General features: G+C 53.6%; 1 protein-coding gene across 2 annotated transcripts in view; it reads left to right on the forward strand.

Annotated features, from left to right (window-relative positions):
* LOC141145640 (uncharacterized) overlaps positions 1 to 20,404 on the forward strand; it is a 71,962-nt gene extending 51,558 nt beyond the window's left edge. For both annotated transcript variants that reach the window (XM_073632478.1, XM_073632476.1), the window contains exons 6-9: positions 1,004 to 1,150; positions 15,077 to 15,208; positions 18,543 to 18,665; positions 20,215 to 20,404. In XM_073632478.1, coding sequence (XP_073488579.1) covers positions 1,004 to 1,150; positions 15,077 to 15,208; positions 18,543 to 18,665; positions 20,215 to 20,229 — 417 coding nt within the window. In that variant the 3' untranslated portion in view covers positions 20,230 to 20,404. The remainder of the gene's footprint in view (positions 1 to 1,003; positions 1,151 to 15,076; positions 15,209 to 18,542; positions 18,666 to 20,214) is intronic.
* Positions 20,405 to 21,302: the final 898 nt, after the last annotated feature.

Here is a 21,302-nt window from a genome sequence, read left to right on the forward strand (position 1 = left end):
CCCCCTACCCTGTCCACCTTTAGGAGATCCCTGAAAACTCATTTATTCAGGGAAGCCTATCCCACACCCACATAACAACTGTCCCTGAGCCACCCCCATCAAATCAAATCATTCCCTGCATCTATTACCTTTTGTACCACCACCCCCTCCCTTTAGAATGTAACGAGCAGGGCCCTCCTGTACCTTTTGTATTGAACTGTACTGTAATTGTGTTGTCCCCCTTATACATTGTAAAGCGCTGCATAAACTGTTAGCATTATATAAATCGCGTATAATAATACTATTAATAATAATAATAGAATAGAACGAATACAGCCATCTTCTGCAATTCAAATTATTTGTTCTATTTTATTCTATTCTTTTCTATTTCTTTATTTTCTATTCTATTTTATTCTGTTCTACTCTACTCCTTTGTTTTCTATTTTGTTTTAGTCTATTCTATTTTATTCTATTCTACTGTATAAAGCAGCCTAAGTAGGAATCATCTTATTTCACTTTTATACCTTACTGTATTTATTGCAATATGTTTCCATTTCATATTCAAATTCTTTTTCAAATTCAAATAATTTTTTTAATTATAATTTATTTCAGATGCGGTGAAATTTGTTACTATTGTGATTTGGAGATTCAGATAGATCCGAATGTCCAAATAACGAAAGTTTTGTCCGAATTCCGATTCGTGACGAAACGCATCGCACATGTCTAGTTTTAATGTTGTGGCCTGCTATCGGCAATAGAAGGCTGTTTTATGTCGCCAGTATTTACAAAATATAATTGGACTTTTACTGCTTTATCTGCCCGCACTTATATAGCTGGAGAATGGTATGCAGCCTTCAAATCCGCAGCTTGACTTTTTTGTAGAGATGGAAATTCTAATTACAAATATCATTTGCCGAAGATAAAGAGAAACCAAACTATAAAATGCCCCGACATACCCCTCCTGGCTCATCTAGTCTTCTTTTGACACCAAGTATTTTCTTCTTGCTCTCCAACCTCTCTCCAGGCCATGTCCAAGCTCGGTCTCCGGCAGATACATGGCGTCACCAGGATCACCATACGGAAATCAAAGAACATCCTCTTCGTCATCACCAAGCCGGACGTCTTCAAGAGTCCAGCATCCGACATCTACATCGTTTTTGGAGAAGCCAAGGTGACCACGAGAAAACAGAAAAACATTTTTATAGGCCTTCACCACCCCCATGCCCCTCCAGATCATGTCCCAACATTTTCCTTGACCTCGTCCTCTAGCGAGACATAGACCTTATCATAAATAGAAGAGATTAGCTCCAAGTCTCAGCCAATACGGCCCATGGAGTGTCAGCTCTAGGGCTGGGTTCCTGCTCACCCTTCCAAACACTTAAAACGTTGGAGCTTGACTGTGAGTTTCAAAGCCCTTTATTGTTAAAATTCCATGGTTAACACAGTGGCACAAAAGCAAACGCATTTTGACTAAGCAGCTGAAACACCTTCGATTTGGTATCATCCTCAAAACCATGGATTTTTTACCAATGAAAGATTTTGAGATATATATAGTTGAGCTTCATCATTTGTAGTATGCGACAGCTTGTATTCTTTGTGATGCCATCACCAGGCTTGAAAAAAAAAAAACTTGCAGTGGCAGCTGTTGGGAGGTCAGTTCCTACTGATGTAGACACACCCCCAGAACTACGTCTCCCAAGAGCCCTTCTCCTTCATCTAGTGGCTGGGTGGGCTCTTGGAAGTCAATGCAGCATCACAGTTTTGCCTTTAAAAATCTTTGCATTATGGACATGGTATAGAACAGAGAATGGACGGGGGATGGGTGGAGTTCTGTAGCTGACAACTCTGCTGGAGATTTCAGTACAGAAATGGCACTGGGTTGTCAGAAAAAGCTCTTGCTGCTTCTGCTTTCCGACCAGCCGGCACTTTGTCAGTCTGTGAACCCTACATCAAGGGTTGGAATTTTCTGGATATCTGGGGCGCTCCTTCCTCCTCACCAGGTGTCCAGTAATGAGAACAGGGAGCAGCACAGTAGAGATCTCACAAGAACTTTCTCTAAAACTAGCGGTCAGAGGCAGCAGTGCCTCAGATGATCTCACGCCGCAGATATACAGCTATGAGACTACAATAGGAGTTACTGGGCAGAGGACGTGCACCACTAATTTTTATAAAGAAGTCAAAGGGTGCATCTTTAAATGTACTGATTGGGCACAATTAGCATTTCTAAATATAGAGGGCCGTTATTTGCTGCATGAAATCAGGTCCAAAAAACTTTTTAGCCGGTTTATTGGATAAAAGGCTGTACAATAGTACTTGTATATCCACAGAAGAGCTGCAGATGTATTCACCTTATACAGAGTAGGCTTAAGAGCATCAGAGTGGATGGATGGGGGGGTCTGGGGGTGTGATCAGAGTGGGGGGTAACTGGAAGTGTGATCAGAATGGATGGATGGGGGGGGGAGGGATTTGGAGGTGTGATCAGGGTGGAGGGTTGGGGGTCATCTGGGGGTGTGATCAGAGTGGAGGGAATCTGGGGGTGTGATCTGAGTGGAGGGAATCCGGGGGTGTGATCTGAGTGGGGGGAATCTGGGGGTGTGATCTGAGTGGGGGGAATCTGGGGGTGTGATCTGAGTGGGGGGAATCTGGGGGTGTGATCTGAGTGGGGGGAATCTGGGGGTGTGATCTGAGTGGGGGGAATCTGGGGGTGTGATCTGAGTGGAGGGACCTGATGGGGGATCTGGGGGTGTGATCTGAGTGGGGGGAATCTGGGGGTGTGATCAGAGTGGGGGGAATCTGGGGGTGTGATCTGAGTGGAGGGACCTGATGGGGGATCTGGGGGTGTGATCTGAGTGGGGGAATCTGGGGGTGTGATCAGAGTGGAGGAAATCTGGGGGGAATCTGGGGGTGTGATCTGAGTGGGGGGAATCTGGGGGTGTGATCTGAGTGGGGGGAATCTGGGGGTGTGATCTGAGTGGAGGGACCTGATGGGGGATCTGAGGGTGTGATCTGAGTGGGGGGAATCTGGGGGTGTGATCAGAGTGGGGGGAATCTGGGGGTGTGATCAGAGTGGAGGGAATCTGGGGGTGTGATCAGAGTGGAGGGAATCTGGGGGTGTGATCAGGGTGGAGGGAATCTAGGGGTCTGATCAGAGTGGAGGTAATCTGGGGGTGTGATCTGAGTGGGGGGAATCTGGGGGTGTGATCAGAGTGGAGGGAATCTGGGGGTGTGATCAGAGTGGAGGGAATCTGGGGGTGTGAACAGAGTGGAGGGAATCTGGGGGTGTGAACAGAGTGGAGGGAATCTGGGGGTGTGAACAGAGTGGAGGGAATCTGGGGGTGTGATCAGGGTGGAGGGAATCTAGGGGTCTGATCAGAGTGGAGGGAATCTGGGGGTGTGATCAGAGTGGAAGGAATCTGGGGGTGTGATCAGAGTGGAGGGAATCTGGGGGTGTGATCAGAGTGGAGGGAATCTGGGGGTGTGATCAGAGTGGAGGGAATCTGGGGGTGTGATCAGAGTGGAGGGAATCTGGGGGTGTGAACAGAGTGGAGGGAATCTGGGGGTGTGAACAGAGTGGAGGGAATCTGGGGGTGTGATCAGGGTGGAGGGAATCTAGGGGTCTGATCAGAGTGGAGGGAATCTGGGGGTGTGATCAGAGTGGAAGGAATCTGGGGGTGTGATCAGAGTGGAGGGAATCTGGGGGTGTGATCAGGGTGGAGGGAATCTAGGGGTCTGATCAGAGTGGAGGGAATCTGGGGGTGTGATCAGAGTGGGGGGAATCTGGGGGTGTGATCAGAGTGGAGGGAATCTGGGGGTGTGATCAGAGTGGAGGGAATCTGGGGGTGTGATCAGAGTGGAGGGAATCTGGGGGTGTGAACAGAGTGGAGGGAATCTGGGGGTGTGATCAGGGTGGAGGGAATCTAGGGGTCTGATCAGAGTGGAGGGAATCTGGGGGTGTGATCTGAGAGGGGGGAATCTGGGGGTGTGATCAGAGTGGAAGGAATCTGGGGGTGTGATCAGAGTGGAGGGAATCTGGGGGTGTGATCAGAGTGGAGGAAATCTGGGGGGAATCTGGGGGTGTGATCTGAGTGGGGGGAATCTGGGGGTGTGATCTGAGTGGGGGGGAATCTGGGGGTGTGATCTGAGTGGAGGGACCTGATGGGGGATCTGAGGGTGTGATCTGAGTGGGGGGAATCTGGGGGTGTGATCAGAGTGGGGGGAATCTGGGGGTGTGATCAGAGTGGAGGGAATCTGGGGGTGTGATCAGAGTGGAGGGAATCTGGGGGTGTGATCAGAGTGGAGGGAATCTGGGGGTGTGATCAGGGTGGAGGGAATCTAGGGGTCTGATCAGAGTGGAGGGAATCTAGGGGTGTGATCTGAGTGGGGGGAATCTGGGGGTGTGATCAGAGTGGAGGGAATCTGGGGGTGTGATCAGAGTGGAGGGAATCTGGGGGTGTGAACAGAGTGGAGGGAATCTGGGGGTGTGATCAGGGTGGAGGGAATCTAGGGGTCTGATCAGAGTGGAGGGAATCTGGGGGTGTGATCTGAGAGGGGGGAATCTGGGGGTGTGATCAGAGTGGAAGGAATCTGGGGGTGTGATCAGAGTGGAGGGAATCTGGGGGTGTGATCAGAGTGGAGGGAATCTGGGGGTGTGATCAGAGTGGAGGGAATCTGGGGGTGTGATCAGAGTGGAGGGAATCTGGGGGTGTGATCAGAGTGGAGGGAATCTGGGGGTGTGAACAGAGTGGAGGGAATCTGGGGGTGTGAACAGAGTGGAGGGAATCTGGGGGTGTGATCAGGGTGGAGGGAATCTAGGGGTCTGATCAGAGTGGAGGGAATCTGGGGGTGTGATCTGAGAGGGGGGAATCTGGGGGTGTGATCAGAGTGGAAGGAATCTGGGGGTGTGATCAGAGTGGAGGGAATCTGGGGGTGTGATCAGAGTGGAGGGAATCTGGGGGTGTGATCAGAGTGGAGGGAATCTGGGGGTGTGAACAGAGTGGAGGGAATCTGGGGGTGTGATCAGGGTGGAGGGAATCTAGGGGTCTGATCAGAGTGGAGGGAATCTGGGGGTGTGATCTGAGAGGGGGGAATCTGGGGGTGTGATCAGAGTGGAAGGAATCTGGGGGTGTGATCAGAGTGGAGGGAATCTGGGGGTGTGATCAGAGTGGAGGGAATCTGGGGGTGTGATCGGAGTGGAGGGAATCTGGGGGTGTGATCGGAGCGGAGGGAATCTGGGGGTGTGATCGGAGCGGAGGGAATCTGGGGGTGTGATCGGAGCGGAGGGAATCTGGGGGTGTGATCAGAGCAGAGGGAATCTGGGGGTGTGATCAGAGCGGAGGGAATCTGGGGGTGTGATCAGAGCAGAGGGAATCTGGGGGTGTGATCAGAGCGGAGGGAATCTGGGGGTGTGATCAGAGCGGGGGGAATCTGGGGGTGTGATCAGAGTGGGGGGAATCTGGGGGTGTGATCTGAGTGGAGGGAATCTGGGGGTGAGATCAGAGTGGAGGGAATCTGGGGGTGTGATCTGAGTGGAGGGACCTGATGGGGGGTCTAGGGGTGTGATCTGAGTGGGGGGAATCTGGGGGTGTGATCAGAGTGGAGGGAATCTGGGGGTGTGATCAGAGTGGAGGGAATCTGGGGGTGTGATCAGAGTGGAGGGAATCTGGGGGTGTGATCAGAGTGGAGGGAATCTGGGGGTGTGATCAGAGTGGAGGGAATCTGGGGGTGTGATCAGAGTGGAGGGAATCTGGGGGTGTGATCAGAGTGGAGGGAATCTGGGGGTGTGATCAGAGTGGAGGGAATCTGGGGGTGTGATCAGAGTGGAGGGAATCTGGGGGTGTGATCAGAGTGGAGGGAATCTGGGGGTGTGATCAGAGTGGAGGGAATCTGGGGGTGTGATCAGAGTGGAGGGAATCTGGGGGTGTGATCAGAGTGGAGGGAATCTGGGGGTGTGATCAGAGTGGGGGGAATCTGGAGGTGTGATCAGAGCGGAGGGAATCTGGGGGTGTGATCAGAGCGGAGGGAATCTGGGGGTGTGATCAGAGCGGAGGGAATCTGGGGGTGTGATCAGAGCGGAGGGAATCTGGGGGTGTGATCAGAGCGGAGGGAATCTGGGGGTGTGATCAGAGCGGAGGGAATCTGGGGGTGTGATCAGAGCGGAGGGAATCTGGGGGTGTAATCTGAGTGGGGGGAATCTGGGGGTGTGATCAGAGCAGAGGGAATCTGGGGGTGTGATCAGAGCGGAGGGACCTGATGGGGGGTCTAGGGGTGTGATCAGAGTGGAGGGAATCTGGGGGTGTGATCAGAGTGGGGGGAATCTGGGGGTGTGATCTGAGTGGAGGGACCTGATGGGGGGTCTAGGGGTGTGATCAGAGTGGAGGGAATCTGGGGGTGTGATCAGAGCGGAGGGAATCTGGGGGTGTGATCAGAGTGGGGGGAATCTGGAGGTGTGATCAGAGCGGAGGGAATCTGGGGGTGTGATCAGAGCGGAGGGAATCTGGGGGTGTGATCAGAGCGGAGGGAATCTGGGGGTGTGATCAGAGCGGAGGGAATCTGGGGGTGTGATCAGAGCGGAGGGAATCTGGGGGTGTGATCAGAGCGGAGGGAATCTGGGGGTGTGATCTGAGTGGGGGGAATCTGGGGGTGTGATCAGAGCAGAGGGAATCTGGGGGTGTGATCAGAGCGGAGGGACCTGATGGGGGGTCTAGGGGTGTGATCAGAGTGGAGGGAATCTGGGGGTGTGATCAGAGCGGAGGGAATCTGGGGGTGTGATCAGAGTGGGGGGAATCTGGGGGTGTGATCTGAGTGGAGGGACCTGATGGGGGGTCTAGGGGTGTGATCAGAGTGGAGGGAATCTGGGGGTGTGATCAGAGCGGAGGGAATCTGGGGGTGTGATCAGAGTGGGGGGAATCTGGGGGTGTGATCTGAGTGGAGGGACCTGATGGGGGGTCTAGGGGTGTGAACTGAGTGGGGGGGAATCTGGGGGTGTGATCTGAGTGGGGGGAATCTGGGGGTGTGATCAGAGTGGGGGGAATCTGGGGGTGTGATCAGAGTGGGGGGAATCTGGGGGTGTGATCAGAGTGGGGGGAATCTGGGGGTGTGATCAGAGTGAAGGGAATCTGGGGGGTGTGATCTGGGTGGGGGGAATCTGGGGGTGTGATCAGAGTGGGGGGAATCTGGGGGTGTGATCAGAGTGGAGGGAATCTGGGGGTGTGATCTGAGAGGGGGGAATCTGGGGGTGTGATCTGAGAGGGGGGAATCTGGGGGTGTGATCAGAGTGGAGGGAATCTGGGGGTGTGATCAGAGCGGAGGGAATCTGGGGGTGTGATCAGAGCGGAGGGAATCTGGGGGTGTGATCAGAGCGGAGGGAATCTGGGGGTGTGATCAGAGCGGAGGGAATCTGGGGGTGTGATCAGAGCGGAGGGAATCTGGGGGTGTGATCAGAGCGGAGGGAATCTGGGGGTGTGATCAGAGCGGAGGGAATCTGGGGGTGTGATCAGAGCGGAGGGAATCTGGGGGTGTGATCAGAGCGGAGGGAATCTGGGGGTGTGATCAGAGCGGAGGGAATCTGGGGGTGTGATCAGAGCGGAGGGAATATGGGGGTGTGATCAGAGCGGAGGGAATATGGGGGTGTGATCAGAGCGGAGGGAATATGGGGGTGTGATCAGAGCGGAGGGAATCTGGGGGTGTGATCAGAGTGGGGGCAATCTGGGGGTGTGATCTGAGTGGAGGGACCTGATGGGGGGTCTAGGGGTGTGATCAGAGCGGAGGGAATCTGGGGGTGTGATCAGAGCGGAGGGAATCTGGGGGTGTGATCAGAGCGGAGGGAATCTGGGGGTGTGATCAGAGTGGGGGGAATCTGGGGGTGTGATCAGAGTGGGGGGAATCTGGGGGTGTGATCAGAGTGGAAGGAATCTGGGGGTGTGATCAGAGTGGAGGGAATCTGGGGGTGTGATCAGAGTGGAGGGAATCTGGGGGTGTGATCAGAGTGGAGGGAATCTGGGGGTGTGATCAGAGTGGAGGGAATCTGGGGGTGTGATCAGAGTGGAGGGAATCTGGGGGTGTGAACAGAGTGGAGGGAATCTGGGGGTGTGAACAGAGTGGAGGGAATCTGGGGGTGTGATCAGGGTGGAGGGAATCTAGGGGTCTGATCAGAGTGGAGGGAATCTGGGGGTGTGATCAGAGTGGAAGGAATCTGGGGGTGTGATCAGAGTGGAGGGAATCTGGGGGTGTGATCAGGGTGGAGGGAATCTAGGGGTCTGATCAGAGTGGAGGGAATCTGGGGGTGTGATCTGAGAGGGGGGAATCTGGGGGTGTGATCAGAGTGGAAGGAATCTGGGGGTGTGATCAGAGTGGAGGGAATCTGGGGGTGTGATCAGAGTGGAGGGAATCTGGGGGTGTGATCAGAGTGGAGGGAATCTGGGGGTGTGAACAGAGTGGAGGGAATCTGGGGGTGTGATCAGGGTGGAGGGAATCTAGGGGTCTGATCAGAGTGGAGGGAATCTGGGGGTGTGATCTGAGAGGGGGGAATCTGGGGGTGTGATCAGAGTGGAAGGAATCTGGGGGTGTGATCAGAGTGGAGGGAATCTGGGGGTGTGATCAGAGTGGAGGAAATCTGGGGGGAATCTGGGGGTGTGATCTGAGTGGGGGGAATCTGGGGGTGTGATCTGAGTGGAGGGACCTGATGGGGATCTGAGGGTGTGATCTGAGTGGGGGGAATCTGGGGGTGTGATCAGAGTGGGGGGAATCTGGGGGTGTGATCAGAGTGGGGGGAATCTGGGGGTGTGATCAGAGCGGGGGGAATCTGGGGGTGTGATCAGAGTGGAGGGAATCTGGGGGTGTGATCAGAGTGGAGGGAATCTGGGGGTGTGATCAGAGTGGAGGGAATCTGGGGGTGTGATCAGAGTGGAGGGAATCTGGGGGTGTGATCAGGGTGGAGGGAATCTAGGGGTCTGATCAGAGTGGAGGTAATCTGGGGGTGTGATCTGAGTGGGGGGAATCTGGGGGTGTGATCAGAGTGGAGGGAATCTGGGGGTGTGATCAGAGTGGAGGGAATCTGGGGGTGTGAACAGAGTGGAGGGAATCTGGGGGTGTGATCAGGGTGGAGGGAATCTAGGGGTCTGATCAGAGTGGAGGGAATCTGGGGGTGTGATCAGAGTGGAAGGAATCTGGGGGTGTGATCAGAGTGGAAGGAATCTGGGGGTGTGATCAGAGTGGAGGGAATCTGGGGGTGTGATCAGAGTGGAGGGAATCTGGGGGTGTGATCAGAGTGGAGGGAATCTGGGGGTGTGAACAGAGTGGAGGGAATCTGGGGGTGTGAACAGAGTGGAGGGAATCTGGGGGTGTGATCAGGGTGGAGGGAATCTAGGGGTCTGATCAGAGTGGAGGGAATCTGGGGGTGTGATCAGAGTGGAAGGAATCTGGGGGTGTGATCAGAGTGGAGGGAATCTGGGGGTGTGATCAGGGTGGAGGGAATCTAGGGGTCTGATCAGAGTGGAGGGAATCTGGGGGTGTGATCTGAGAGGGGGGAATCTGGGGGTGTGATCAGAGTGGAAGGAATCTGGGGGTGTGATCAGAGTGGGGGGAATCTGGGGGTGTGATCAGAGTGGAGGGAATCTGGGGGTGTGATCAGAGTGGAGGGAATCTGGGGGTGTGAACAGAGTGGAGGGAATCTGGGGGTGTGAACAGAGTGGAGGGAATCTAGGGGTCTGATCAGAGTGGAGGGAATCTGGGGGTGTGATCTGAGAGGGGGGAATCTGGGGGTGTGATCAGAGTGGAAGGAATCTGGGGGTGTGATCAGAGTGGAGGGAATCTGGGGGTGTGATCAGAGCGGAGGGAATCTGGGGGTGTGATCAGAGCGGAGGGAATCTGGGGGTGTGATCAGAGCGGAGGGAATCTGGGGGTGTGATCAGAGCGGAGGGAATCTGGGGGTGTGATCAGAGCGGAGGGAATCTGGGGGTGTGATCAGAGCGGAGGGAATCTGGGGGTGTGATCAGAGCGGAGGGAATCTGGGGGTGTAATCTGAGTGGGGGGAATCTGGGGGTGTGATCAGAGCAGAGGGAATCTGGGGGTGTGATCAGAGCGGAGGGACCTGATGGGGGGTCTAGGGGTGTGATCAGAGTGGAGGGAATCTGGGGGTGTGATCAGAGCGGAGGGAATCTGGGGGTGTGATCAGAGTGGGGGGAATCTGGGGGTGTGATCTGAGTGGAGGGACCTGATGGGGGGTCTAGGGGTGTGATCAGAGTGGAGGGAATCTGGGGGTGTGATCAGAGCGGAGGGAATCTGGGGGTGTGATCAGAGTGGGGGGAATCTGGAGGTGTGATCAGAGCGGAGGGAATCTGGGGGTGTGATCAGAGCGGAGGGAATCTGGGGGTGTGATCAGAGCGGAGGGAATCTGGGGGTGTGATCAGAGCGGAGGGAATCTGGGGGTGTGATCAGAGCGGAGGGAATCTGGGGGTGTGATCAGAGCGGAGGGAATCTGGGGGTGTGATCAGAGCGGAGGGAATCTGGGGGTGTGATCTGAGTGGGGGGAATCTGGGGGTGTGATCAGAGCAGAGGGAATCTGGGGGTGTGATCAGAGCGGAGGGACCTGATGGGGGGTCTAGGGGTGTGATCAGAGTGGAGGGAATCTGGGGGTGTGATCAGAGCGGAGGGAATCTGGGGGTGTGATCAGAGTGGGGGGAATCTGGGGGTGTGATCTGAGTGGAGGGACCTGATGGGGGGTCTAGGGGTGTGATCAGAGTGGAGGGAATCTGGGGGTGTGATCAGAGCGGAGGGAATCTGGGGGTGTGATCAGAGTGGGGGGAATCTGGGGGTGTGATCTGAGTGGAGGGACCTGATGGGGGGTCTAGGGGTGTGAACTGAGTGGGGGGGAATCTGGGGGTGTGATCTGAGTGGGGGGAATCTGGGGGTGTGATCAGAGTGGGGGGAATCTGGGGGTGTGATCAGAGTGGAGGGAATCTGGGGGTGTGATCAGAGTGAAGGGAATCTGGGGGGTGTGATCTGGGTGGGGGGAATCTGGGGGTGTGATCAGAGTGGGGGGAATCTGGGGGTGTGATCAGAGTGGAGGGAATCTGGGGGTGTGATCAGAGTGGAGGGAATCTGGGGGTGTGATCTGAGAGGGGGGAATCTGGGGGTGTGATCAGAGTGGAGGGAATCTGGGGGTGTGATCAGAGTGGAGGGAATCTGGGGGTGTGATCAGAGCGGAGGGAATCTGGGGGTGTGATCAGAGCGGAGGGAATCTGGGGGTGTGATCAGAGCGGAGGGAATCTGGGGGTGTGATCAGAGCGGAGGGAATCTGGGGGTGTGATCAGAGCGGAGGGAATCTGGGGGTGTGATCAGAGCGGAGGGAATCTGGGGGTGTGATCAGAGCGGAGGGAATCTGGGGGTGTGATCAGAGCGGAGGGAATCTGGGGGTGTGATCAGAGCGGAGGGAATCTGGGGGTGTGATCAGAGCGGAGGGAATCTGGGGGTGTGATCAGAGCGGAGGGAATCTGGGGGTGTGATCAGAGCGGAGGGAATCTGGGGGTGTGATCAGAGCGGAGGGAATATGGGGGTGTGATCAGAGCGGAGGGAATCTGGGGGTGTGATCAGAGTGGGGGCAATCTGGGGGTGTGATCTGAGTGGAGGGACCTGATGGGGGGTCTAGGGGTGTGATCAGAGCGGAGGGAATCTGGGGGTGTGATCAGAGCGGAGGGAATCTGGGGGTGTGATCAGAGCGGAGGGAATCTGGGGGTGTGATCAGAGTGGGGGGAATCTGGGGGTGTGATCTGAGTGGAGGGACCTGATGGGGGGTCTAGGGGTGTGAACTGAGTGGGGGGAATCTGGGGGTGTGATCTGAGTGGGGGGAATCTGGGGGTGTGATCAGAGTGGGGGGAATCTGGGGGTGTGATCAGAGTGGGGGGAATCTGGGGGTGTGATCAGAGTGGGGGGAATCTGGGGGTGTGATCAGAGTGGGGGGAATCTGGGGGTGTGATCAGAGTGGGGGGAATCTGGGGGTGTGATCAGAGCGGGGGGAATCTGGGGGTGTGATCAGAGCGGGGGGAATCTGGGGGTGTGATCAGAGCGGGGGGAATCTGGGGGTGTGATCAGAGCTTGGGGAATCTGGGGGTGTGATCAGAGCGGGGGGAATCTGGGGGTGTGATCAGAGTGGGGGGTATCTGGGGGTGTGATCAGAGTGGGGGGAATCTGGGGGTGTGATCAGAGTGGGGGGAATCTGGGGGTGTGATCAGAGTGGGGGGAATCTGGGGGTGTGATCAGAGTGGGGGGAATCTGGGGGTGTGATCAGAGTGGAGGGAATCTGGGGGTGTGATCTGAGTGGAGGGAATCTGGGGGTGTGATCGGAGTGGAGGGACCTGATGGGGGATCTGGGGGTGTGATCAGAGTGGAGGGAATCTGGGGGTGTGATCTGAGTGGAGGGAATCTGGGGGTGTGATCTGAGTGGAGGGAATCTGGGGTTGTGATCTGAGTGGAGGGAATCTGGGGGTGTGATCTGAGTGGAGGGACCTGATGGGGGATCTGGGGGTGTGATCTGAGTGGGGGAATCTGGGGGTGTGATCTGAGTTGGGGGAATCTGGGGGTGTGATCAGAGTGGAGGAAATCTGGGGGGAATCTGGGGGTGTGATCTGAGTGGGGGGAATCTGGGGGTGTGATCAGAGTGGAGGGAATCTAGGGGTGTGATCAGAGTGGAGGGAATCTAGGGGTGTGATCAGAGTGGGGGGAATCTGGGGGTGTGATCTGAGTGGGGGGGATTTGGGGGTGTGATCGGAGTGGAGGGAATCTGGGGGTGTGATCGGAGTGGAGGGAATCTGGGGGTGTGATCAGAGTGGGGGGAATCTGAGGGTGTGATCTGAGTGGAGGGAATCTGGGGGTGTGATCTGAGTGGAGGGAATCTGGGGGTGTGATCAGAGTGGGGGGAATCTGGGGGTGTGATCAGAGCGGGGGGAATCTGGGGGTGTGATCAGAGCGGGGGGAATCTGGGGGTGTGATCAGAGCGGGGGGAATCTGGGGGTGTGATCAGAGCTTGGGGAATCTGGGGGTGTGATCAGAGCGGGGGGAATCTGGGGGTGTGATCAGAGTGGGGGGTATCTGGGGGTGTGATCAGAGTGGGGGGAATCTGGGGGTGTGATCAGAGTGGGGGGAATCTGGGGGTGTGATCAGAGTGGGGGGAATCTGGGGGTGTGATCAGAGTGGGGGGAATCTGGGGGTGTGATCAGAGTGGAGGGAATCTGGGGGTGTGATCTGAGTGGAGGGAATCTGGGGGTGTGATCGGAGTGGAGGGACCTGATGGGGGATCTGGGGGTGTGATCAGAGTGGAGGGAATCTGGGGGTGTGATCTGAGTGGAGGGAATCTGGGGGTGTGATCTGAGTGGAGGGAATCTGGGGTTGTGATCTGAGTGGAGGGAATCTGGGGGTGTGATCTGAGTGGAGGGACCTGATGGGGGATCTGGGGGTGTGATCTGAGTGGGGGAATCTGGGGGTGTGATCTGAGTTGGGGGAATCTGGGGGTGTGATCAGAGTGGAGGAAATCTGGGGGGAATCTGGGGGTGTGATCTGAGTGGGGGGAATCTGGGGGTGTGATCAGAGTGGAGGGAATCTAGGGGTGTGATCAGAGTGGAGGGAATCTAGGGGTGTGATCAGAGTGGGGGGAATCTGGGGGTGTGATCTGAGTGGGGGGGATTTGGGGGTGTGATCGGAGTGGAGGGAATCTGGGGGTGTGATCGGAGTGGAGGGAATCTGGGGGTGTGATCAGAGTGGGGGGAATCTGAGGGTGTGATCTGAGTGGAGGGAATCTGGGGGTGTGATCTGAGTGGAGGGAATCTGGGGGTGTGATCTGAGTGGAGGGACCTGATGGGGGGTCTAGGGGTGTGATCTGAGTGGGGGGAATCTGGGGGTGTGATCAGAGTGGAGGGAATCTGGGGGTGTGATCAGAGTGGAGGGAATCTGGGGGTGTGATCAGAGTGGAGGGAATCTGGGGGTGTGATCAGAGTGAAGGGAATCTGGGGGGTGTGATCTGGGTGGGGGGAATCTGGGGGTGTGATCAGAGTGGAGGGAATCTGGGGGTGTGATCAGAGTGGAGGGAATCTGGGGGTGTGATCAGAGTGGGGGGAATCTGGGGGGTGTGATCTGGGTGGGGGGAATCTGGGGGTGTGATCAGAGTGGAGGGAATCTGGGGGTGTGATCAGAGTGGAGGGAATCTGGGGGTGTGATCAGAGTGGGGGGAATCTGGGGGGTGTGATCAGAGTGAAGGGAATCTGGGGGGTGTGATCTGGGTGGGGGGAATCTGGAGGTGTGATCAGAGTGGAGGGAATCTGGGGGTGTGATCTGAGTGGAGGGAATCTGGGGGTGTGATCTGAGTGGAGGGAATCTGGGGTTGTGATCTGAGTGGAGGGAATCTGGGGGTGTGATCTGAGTGGAGGGACCTGATGGGGGATCTGGGGGTGTGATCTGAGTGGGGGAATCTGGGGGTGTGATCTGAGTTGGGGGAATCTGGGGGTGTGATCAGAGTGGAGGAAATCTGGGGGGAATCTGGGGGTGTGATCTGAGTGGGGGGAATCTGGGGGTGTGATCAGAGTGGAGGGAATCTAGGGGTGTGATCAGAGTGGGGGGAATCTGGGGGTGTGATCTGAGTGGGGGGAATCTGGGGGTGTGATCTGAGTGGGGGGAATCTGGGGGTGTGATCTGAGTGGGGGGAATCTGGGGGTGTGATCAGAGTGGAGGGAATCTGGGGGGGATCTGGGAGTGTGATCAAAGCGGAGTCATCTAGGGGGTATCTGGGGGTGTGTGATCAGAAAAGGGGTATCTGGGGTGTGTGATCAGAGTGGGGGAGGTATCTGTGGGTGTAATTAGAGCAGGGGAGTATCTGGGGGGGGGGGGTTGATTAGGGTGGGGGTATCAAAGTCCAAGGGTTAGGAGTGGGGGGCCCACAAATGACTTGACTTGCCTCGGGTGCTGACAACCCACGCTACGCCCCTGCGTAGTTTGCCATCTGCAATGTGCCCCGAGGGGCACTTTTCCTGACTGTGAACAGAGGGGCCCTTTTCCTGACTGGATAAGTCAGGTATCTGATTGCTAACATTGTTATGTTGTTTTCCCATTGCAGATTGAAGACTTATCACAGCAAGTTCACAAGGCAGCCGCTGAGAAGTTCAAAGTCCCCATGGAACATTCCCCACTCATTACTGAGACCGCTCCAACACTGACCATCAAAGAGGAAAGTGAGGATGAGGAGGAGGTGAGAATACTAGATAATAGATGAATTAATAATTAATTCTGCCACACTTATCGGGGCCAGCAATGTACAAAGGTCTCTCTCATAGTCCTTGTGGTGAAAGTCTTACTTGAGATGTACAGAGCATGTCCATTCTTCTGAGGACCATCTACTTGTAGATGGTCCAAGTCTAGTCAAAGTCTTCGGTCTTCTGCCACTCTAGATGCTTAGAGGTCAATAAAGGGACACATTTATTTAAAACTGATAACTGTTGCCTCTCGGTAAGATTAAGTCTCCATCATAAGGTCACTGAAAAGAATTTCCTTGTTCATGGCTGAAGCGAGACTTCACCAACACACCATGGATCTCCAAAATGGGTCCAAAGCTTTATTCACGGATCACATTATTACAGCAGAAGCGACACTTTGGAGCCTAACAGGACACCTTCATCAGGCATGTCACGTCATTAGGACCCATTCTGGAGATCCATAGTGTGCTGGTGACGTTCTCTCGCTTTGACTTTCTTGGGTTCCAGCTGATGGTCGCTGCAGCACCCGCTTACTACTGTTAGATATCAGCCTAGCTGACTGGAACAGGGAACAAAGCCTAACAGGTGGCTACAGCCGCATGAACTAACTCCTCCTCTGTGTCCTCCGGTCCCCCCCGTCCCCCTCCAGTCCCCCCGTCCTCCTCCAGTCCCCCCGTCCTCCTCCGGTCCCCCTCTGTGTCCTGCATGTGCTCCTCCGGTCCTCCTCTGTGTTCTCCGGTCCCCCTCGTCCTCCTCCGGTCCCCCTTTATGTCCTCCGTGTGCTCCTCCAGTCCCCCTCCTCCTCTGGCCCCCCTCTGTGTCCTCCGGCCCCCCCTCCTCCTCTGGCCCCCCTCTGTGTCCTCCGGTCCCCCCGTCCTCCTCCAGTCCCCCTCTGTGTCCTCCGGTCCCCCCGTCCTCCTCCAGTCCCCCTCTGTGTCCTCCTTGTGCTCCTCTGGCCCCCCTCTGTGTCCTCCAGTCCCCCTCTGTGCTCCTCCGCACCCCTCACCCCAGATCTTTCAGGCTGGAGACATATATGTCATGTACCGGCTCCTTCCTTTTCTGAATGGACATAGTCACTGACTGTCCATTCATAACTGAGCACCGTAATCTGTGTTTCCTCCGCTTCAGTTTATGAATGGAGAGAAGCCATTCATCTTTAGTGCAGCTGAGGCTGCAGAGAAAAGGACTGGGGAATCCGTGTCCTCGGTCCCTTTCCCTGTCTCAAAGGGGAGTCTGTTTAGACCCCTGACATCTGACTGAAGCCCCCCAAACAGGGTTGATAAAAAAATAAAAAACATTGTAATAAATAAATATTTAAAAGTACAATTGTAAAAATGTTATTATTTTTACAATTTTACTTTTAAATATTTATTACAATGTTTCCTTTTTTTAAAAAATAAAAATACATAAAAATAACATAAAAACACTGACACTGTCCACCCCCCCCCCAAAAAAAGAAAGCATTTAAAAAAAAAAAAAAAAACATTTTTTAAATTGTAAAAAATAGTCAAAAAAATTAATAAAAAATAAAAAATTGTAAAAAGTCAAATAAAATAAAAAAATACTGACACAGTCCACGCCTCATCAGTGCCACCTATCAGCGCCAATCAGTGCTGCATATTAGTGCCACTATCACATGACATTAAAAAAAAGGTATCAGTACTTGTACTTGGTCTTAAAAAAGTGGTGTTGGTGCAACCTCAATAAAAAACTGACGCGGCAGACTTTGTGAAAATTTATATTTGTGTCATTCTCCAAAGGTTTGGCCACGGCTGTAGATGCAGTTTTATCACCCTAGGATAGGAGATGTGCAAGAACTACAGAACACCTTTCCCTCGCCTAATCTCCAGTAACATAGGGGGTGAGGCATGGGCGTCCGCAGGTAGGGGCGAGGGGGGGTCAAGTGCCCCCCCCGAATCAGGGATCGGATCTTAAATTCAGTACAGTTGCGTCGCTATCGGGGTGTGGGCAGCCTGCAGCCGGGTGCCACCTGCCAGTGGGGTGACACCATCAAGCCCACCTATCAGTGTAATCTGACTTCGGGCTCTTTTCCCTGCTTAGTCCAGCAGATAACTCGGCGGCGCTGTGACAGGAGAAAAGCGAGCTGCGGGCTGTCAGAGGTTTACCCCGGTCGCCCCCCCCCATTCTCCTGTCGGGGGGAGAAGAGACGGCGGCAAGATTACCCGCCCAGCTTCCTGCCCGCTCAGTTCCTTCCCTATTGGCCATAACCGAGGGCCAATCAAAAGGAGACTAGGAGAGGAGAGCATCATGGGACATGTAGTCCCAAAGATTGGCGGCCCCATTTTCCACAGGGAGGAGGCTACAGCTCCATCAAGAGAGAGATTGAGAGACTGCAGCCTGGAAAAAAGCTGAGGGAGAGAGTGCTACAGGACAAAGAACGAGGAGTGTGCTGGGCGGAAGCAAGAGAGAGAGCCAAGCTGCCCAGCGCCAACCAGAGAGAGAGCCACGCTGCCCAGCACCACCAGAGAGAGAGCCACGCTGCCCAGCACCACCAGAGAGAGAGCCACGTTGCCCAGCACCACCAGAGAGAGAGCCACGCTGCCCAGCACCACCAGAGAGAGAAAGTATGAGCCACTACCAGGGTACAGACATGTTACACTACTGACCAGAGTCGCCCCGGGGGAACCCAGAGTGAGCGATCGTCCAGCCGGAGGGATCAGTGCTGTAGTTTCGCTGGGTCTGGTAAAAGGGCCTGTTGGCCATTATCCATTACTTATCCTAGGGACTGTACTACGTCTGCAGTCTCTGACTATAATAATGTGATAATTACATTGTCGAAAAGGGACGGTGCATGGGTGACCCTTAAATCATGCCCCCCCCCCCCCCAAAAAAAAGTTCTGTAGTCCAAAGAAAGTGAGATAATGAGAGCTCATAATATTGTTTGAGGTAACTTAGGACAGCATTGTACTTCTGGCAAGATTAACAAGTATGGGTTTGCACTTATTGAACAGATATTGAAAAAGAACCAATAAGAGAGCAGCCTTGTAAACGTTTGCCTACCCATTAAGGCTCCGCCCACACGCGTGTTTGTCGGGAACGCGCTTCCCACTAATTGTCCATGGCACCGCCCACATATCCGCTAGCACGTGCTCGAAACCGCATGGTGCTGCAACCTTGGAAAAAAAGGGTGAGGAACATCTTTAGTGGGTTCCTCATGCATTGAAATGAAGGGGCTGCCCTACAGGTGGGATATTATGAAGGATGCTGTAGAAGTGACTTGAGCCATTTGTCCAGTTCAAGCTGCGGCTCCACTGGGCCAGGACTTCCAGGACTTCCACCTCCATTACCACCATCCTCTTGTACTTGCAGGTTGACGAGAGCGGACTGGAAGTCAGAGACATCGAGCTGGTGATGGCGCAGGCCAACGTCTCCCGAGCAAAGGCGGTGCGGGCGCTCCGACACAACAACAACGACATCGTAAACGCCATCATGGTAAGGATCGTGCTCCGCCTGGTCCCGTCTCTGTACGTTTACGGCCATCCAGGCCATCAACACCCTAAAAAAAAGGTGGGGAGATCTTCCCAAAAACCTCGAGGGCAAGTCTCAGTTCTAAAGACAGGGCCTCATCTCTTATTGGAACGAGGTGGAATGGAATAGTCAAATGGTACTCATTCATAAAGAAGAGTGAATGGGCAAAAAATACCAAATTATGGCCACTGGATGCAGCTGACAATCATATCAAATAGTATTCATTTCCTACGATCGTCTGCTCTATCTTGCAGCTATGATGAGGTATTTTCCTGGATTCACTCTTCGTTATAAATGAATAACGTTTGACCTAGGGAGAAAATAGCCTCGTGCCACACCTACGCCTAGCATTGGTGGTCAGGCACAATAGCTGGCCTCTGTTTTCTTCACCTACACAGTGCCATGAAATGTTCCACATTTTCTCATGTTATAACCAAAAACGTAAATGTATTTTATTGGGATTTTATGTGATAGACCAACACAAAGTGTCACATAATTGTGAAGTGGAAGGAAAATGATAAATGATACAAATAAATACTGACACTAATGATGGGGCACTATGCCTCCCAATGATACAAATGATGGGGCACTATTCCTCCCACTGACACCGATGATGGGACACTATTCCTCCCACTGATTCAAATGATGGGACACTATTCCTTCCACTGACACCAATGATGGGGCACTATTCCTCCCGCTGACACCAATGAGGGAGCACTATTCCTCTCACTGACACCAATAATGGGGCACTATTCCTCCCAATGATACAAATGATGGGGCACTATTCCTCCCACTGACACCAATGATGGGACACTATTCCTCCCACTGGTTCAAATGATGGGACACTATTCCTTCCACTGACACCAATGATGGGACACTATTCCTCCCGCTGACACCAATGATGGGGCACTATTCCTCCCGCTGACACCAATGATGGGACACTATTCCTCCCGCTGACACCAATGATGGGACACTATTCCTCCCACTGACACCAATGATGGGACACTATTCCTTCCACTGACACCAATGATGGGACACTATTCCTCCCGCTGACACCAATGATGGGGCACTATTCCTCCCGCTGACACCAATGATGGGACACTATTCCTCCCGCTGACACCAATGATGGGACACTATTCCTCCCACTGACACCAATGATGGGGTACTATTCCTCCTACTGATACAGTACCAATGATGGGGCATGATTTTTCCCTATTGATTCCAATGATGGGGCACCATTCCTCCCACTGATGCCAGGACATTTTCTTCTCCCAACAGCTACAAAGTCCCCCCCCCCCCAAAGTTTGAATGACTGTAAACCAGTCCTTGAACCGTTTGGAGACCCCTGATCAACAGGGTAGTCAGCATAGGGCTTAGAATGGGGATGGGAGCGGGTTTAAGCTTACATAGTATTTGACTGGACTTCTACTTTAGGAATAATGGGAAGTGCTGGTGGAAGGTCAGAGTGTTGCTCCCAAGGTCGCTGATTTGCATCTCTCTTTTTGTTTTGTAGGAACTGACTATGTAGCTGCTGGTCAGACTGGACCCCTCCCCTCCCCCTCCGAGAACCTTCAAGCCTCTTCTTCTTCCTGCCTCACTCTGTATAGTGCACAGCTGATCATTAACTCCCCCTCTGTATTAGACATATACTCCGAGTAGGATGCACCAACTATGCTGCTCAATAAACCGTGCTGATACATCCACATTGTGCCGGGACTTTATTTATGGAGGGGGCGTGGCTTCCCAGCTCACAGTGCTCCGGTCCGAAACGCGTCAGTGCAAACAAATCAGTTATAAAGTAATAGAAAAGCAGCATCTCTATGTAGAGAGACCAACCGATACACTCCGCCCCGTATGAAGTACAGAATATTGACGGGAGGTTTTCTTTAATAGAGTAAGGGTGGGAGGACTAGTACTGATCTCCCTAAAGTTCTAAACAAAAATGTTGCAACTTACCGGTCATTAGCTGTGGTGGCTGCCTTGGTTTTATTTTTTGCTTGGTGACAATACTCACTCATTAAACTGCACTTGAAGATCTGCGTTGTGATTCTAGCCACTTGCTGACAGCTATATATATATAAAGTATGTCACAAAAGTTAGTACACCCCTCACATTTTTGTAAATATTTTCTTCTATCTTTTCATGTGACAACACTGAAGAAATGACACTTTGTCTACAATGTAAAGTAGTGAGTGTACAGCTTGTATAACAGTGTAAATTTGCTGTCCCCTCAAAATAACTCAACACACAGCCATTAATGTCTAAACCGCTGGCAACAAAAGTGAGTACACCCCTAAGTGAAAATGTCCAAATTGGGCCCAATTATCCATTTTCCCTCCCCGGGGTCATGTGACTCGTTAGTGTTACAAGGTCTCAGGTGTGAATGGGGAGCAGGTGTGTTAAATTTGGTGTTATCGCTCTCACTCTCTCATACTGGTCACTGGAAGTTCAACATGGCACCTCATGGCAAAGAACTCTGAGGACCTGAAAAAAAAAGAATTGTTGCTCTAAATAAAGGTGGCCTAGGCCAGTGATGGAGAACCTTGGCACCCCAGATGTTTTGGAACTACATTTCCCATGACGCTCAACTACACTGCAGAG

The sequence above is a fragment of the Aquarana catesbeiana genome, linkage group LG05, assembly GCF_042186555.1.
Source record: "Aquarana catesbeiana isolate 2022-GZ linkage group LG05, ASM4218655v1, whole genome shotgun sequence".
Classification (NCBI taxonomy): Eukaryota; Metazoa; Chordata; class Amphibia; order Anura; family Ranidae; genus Aquarana; species Aquarana catesbeiana.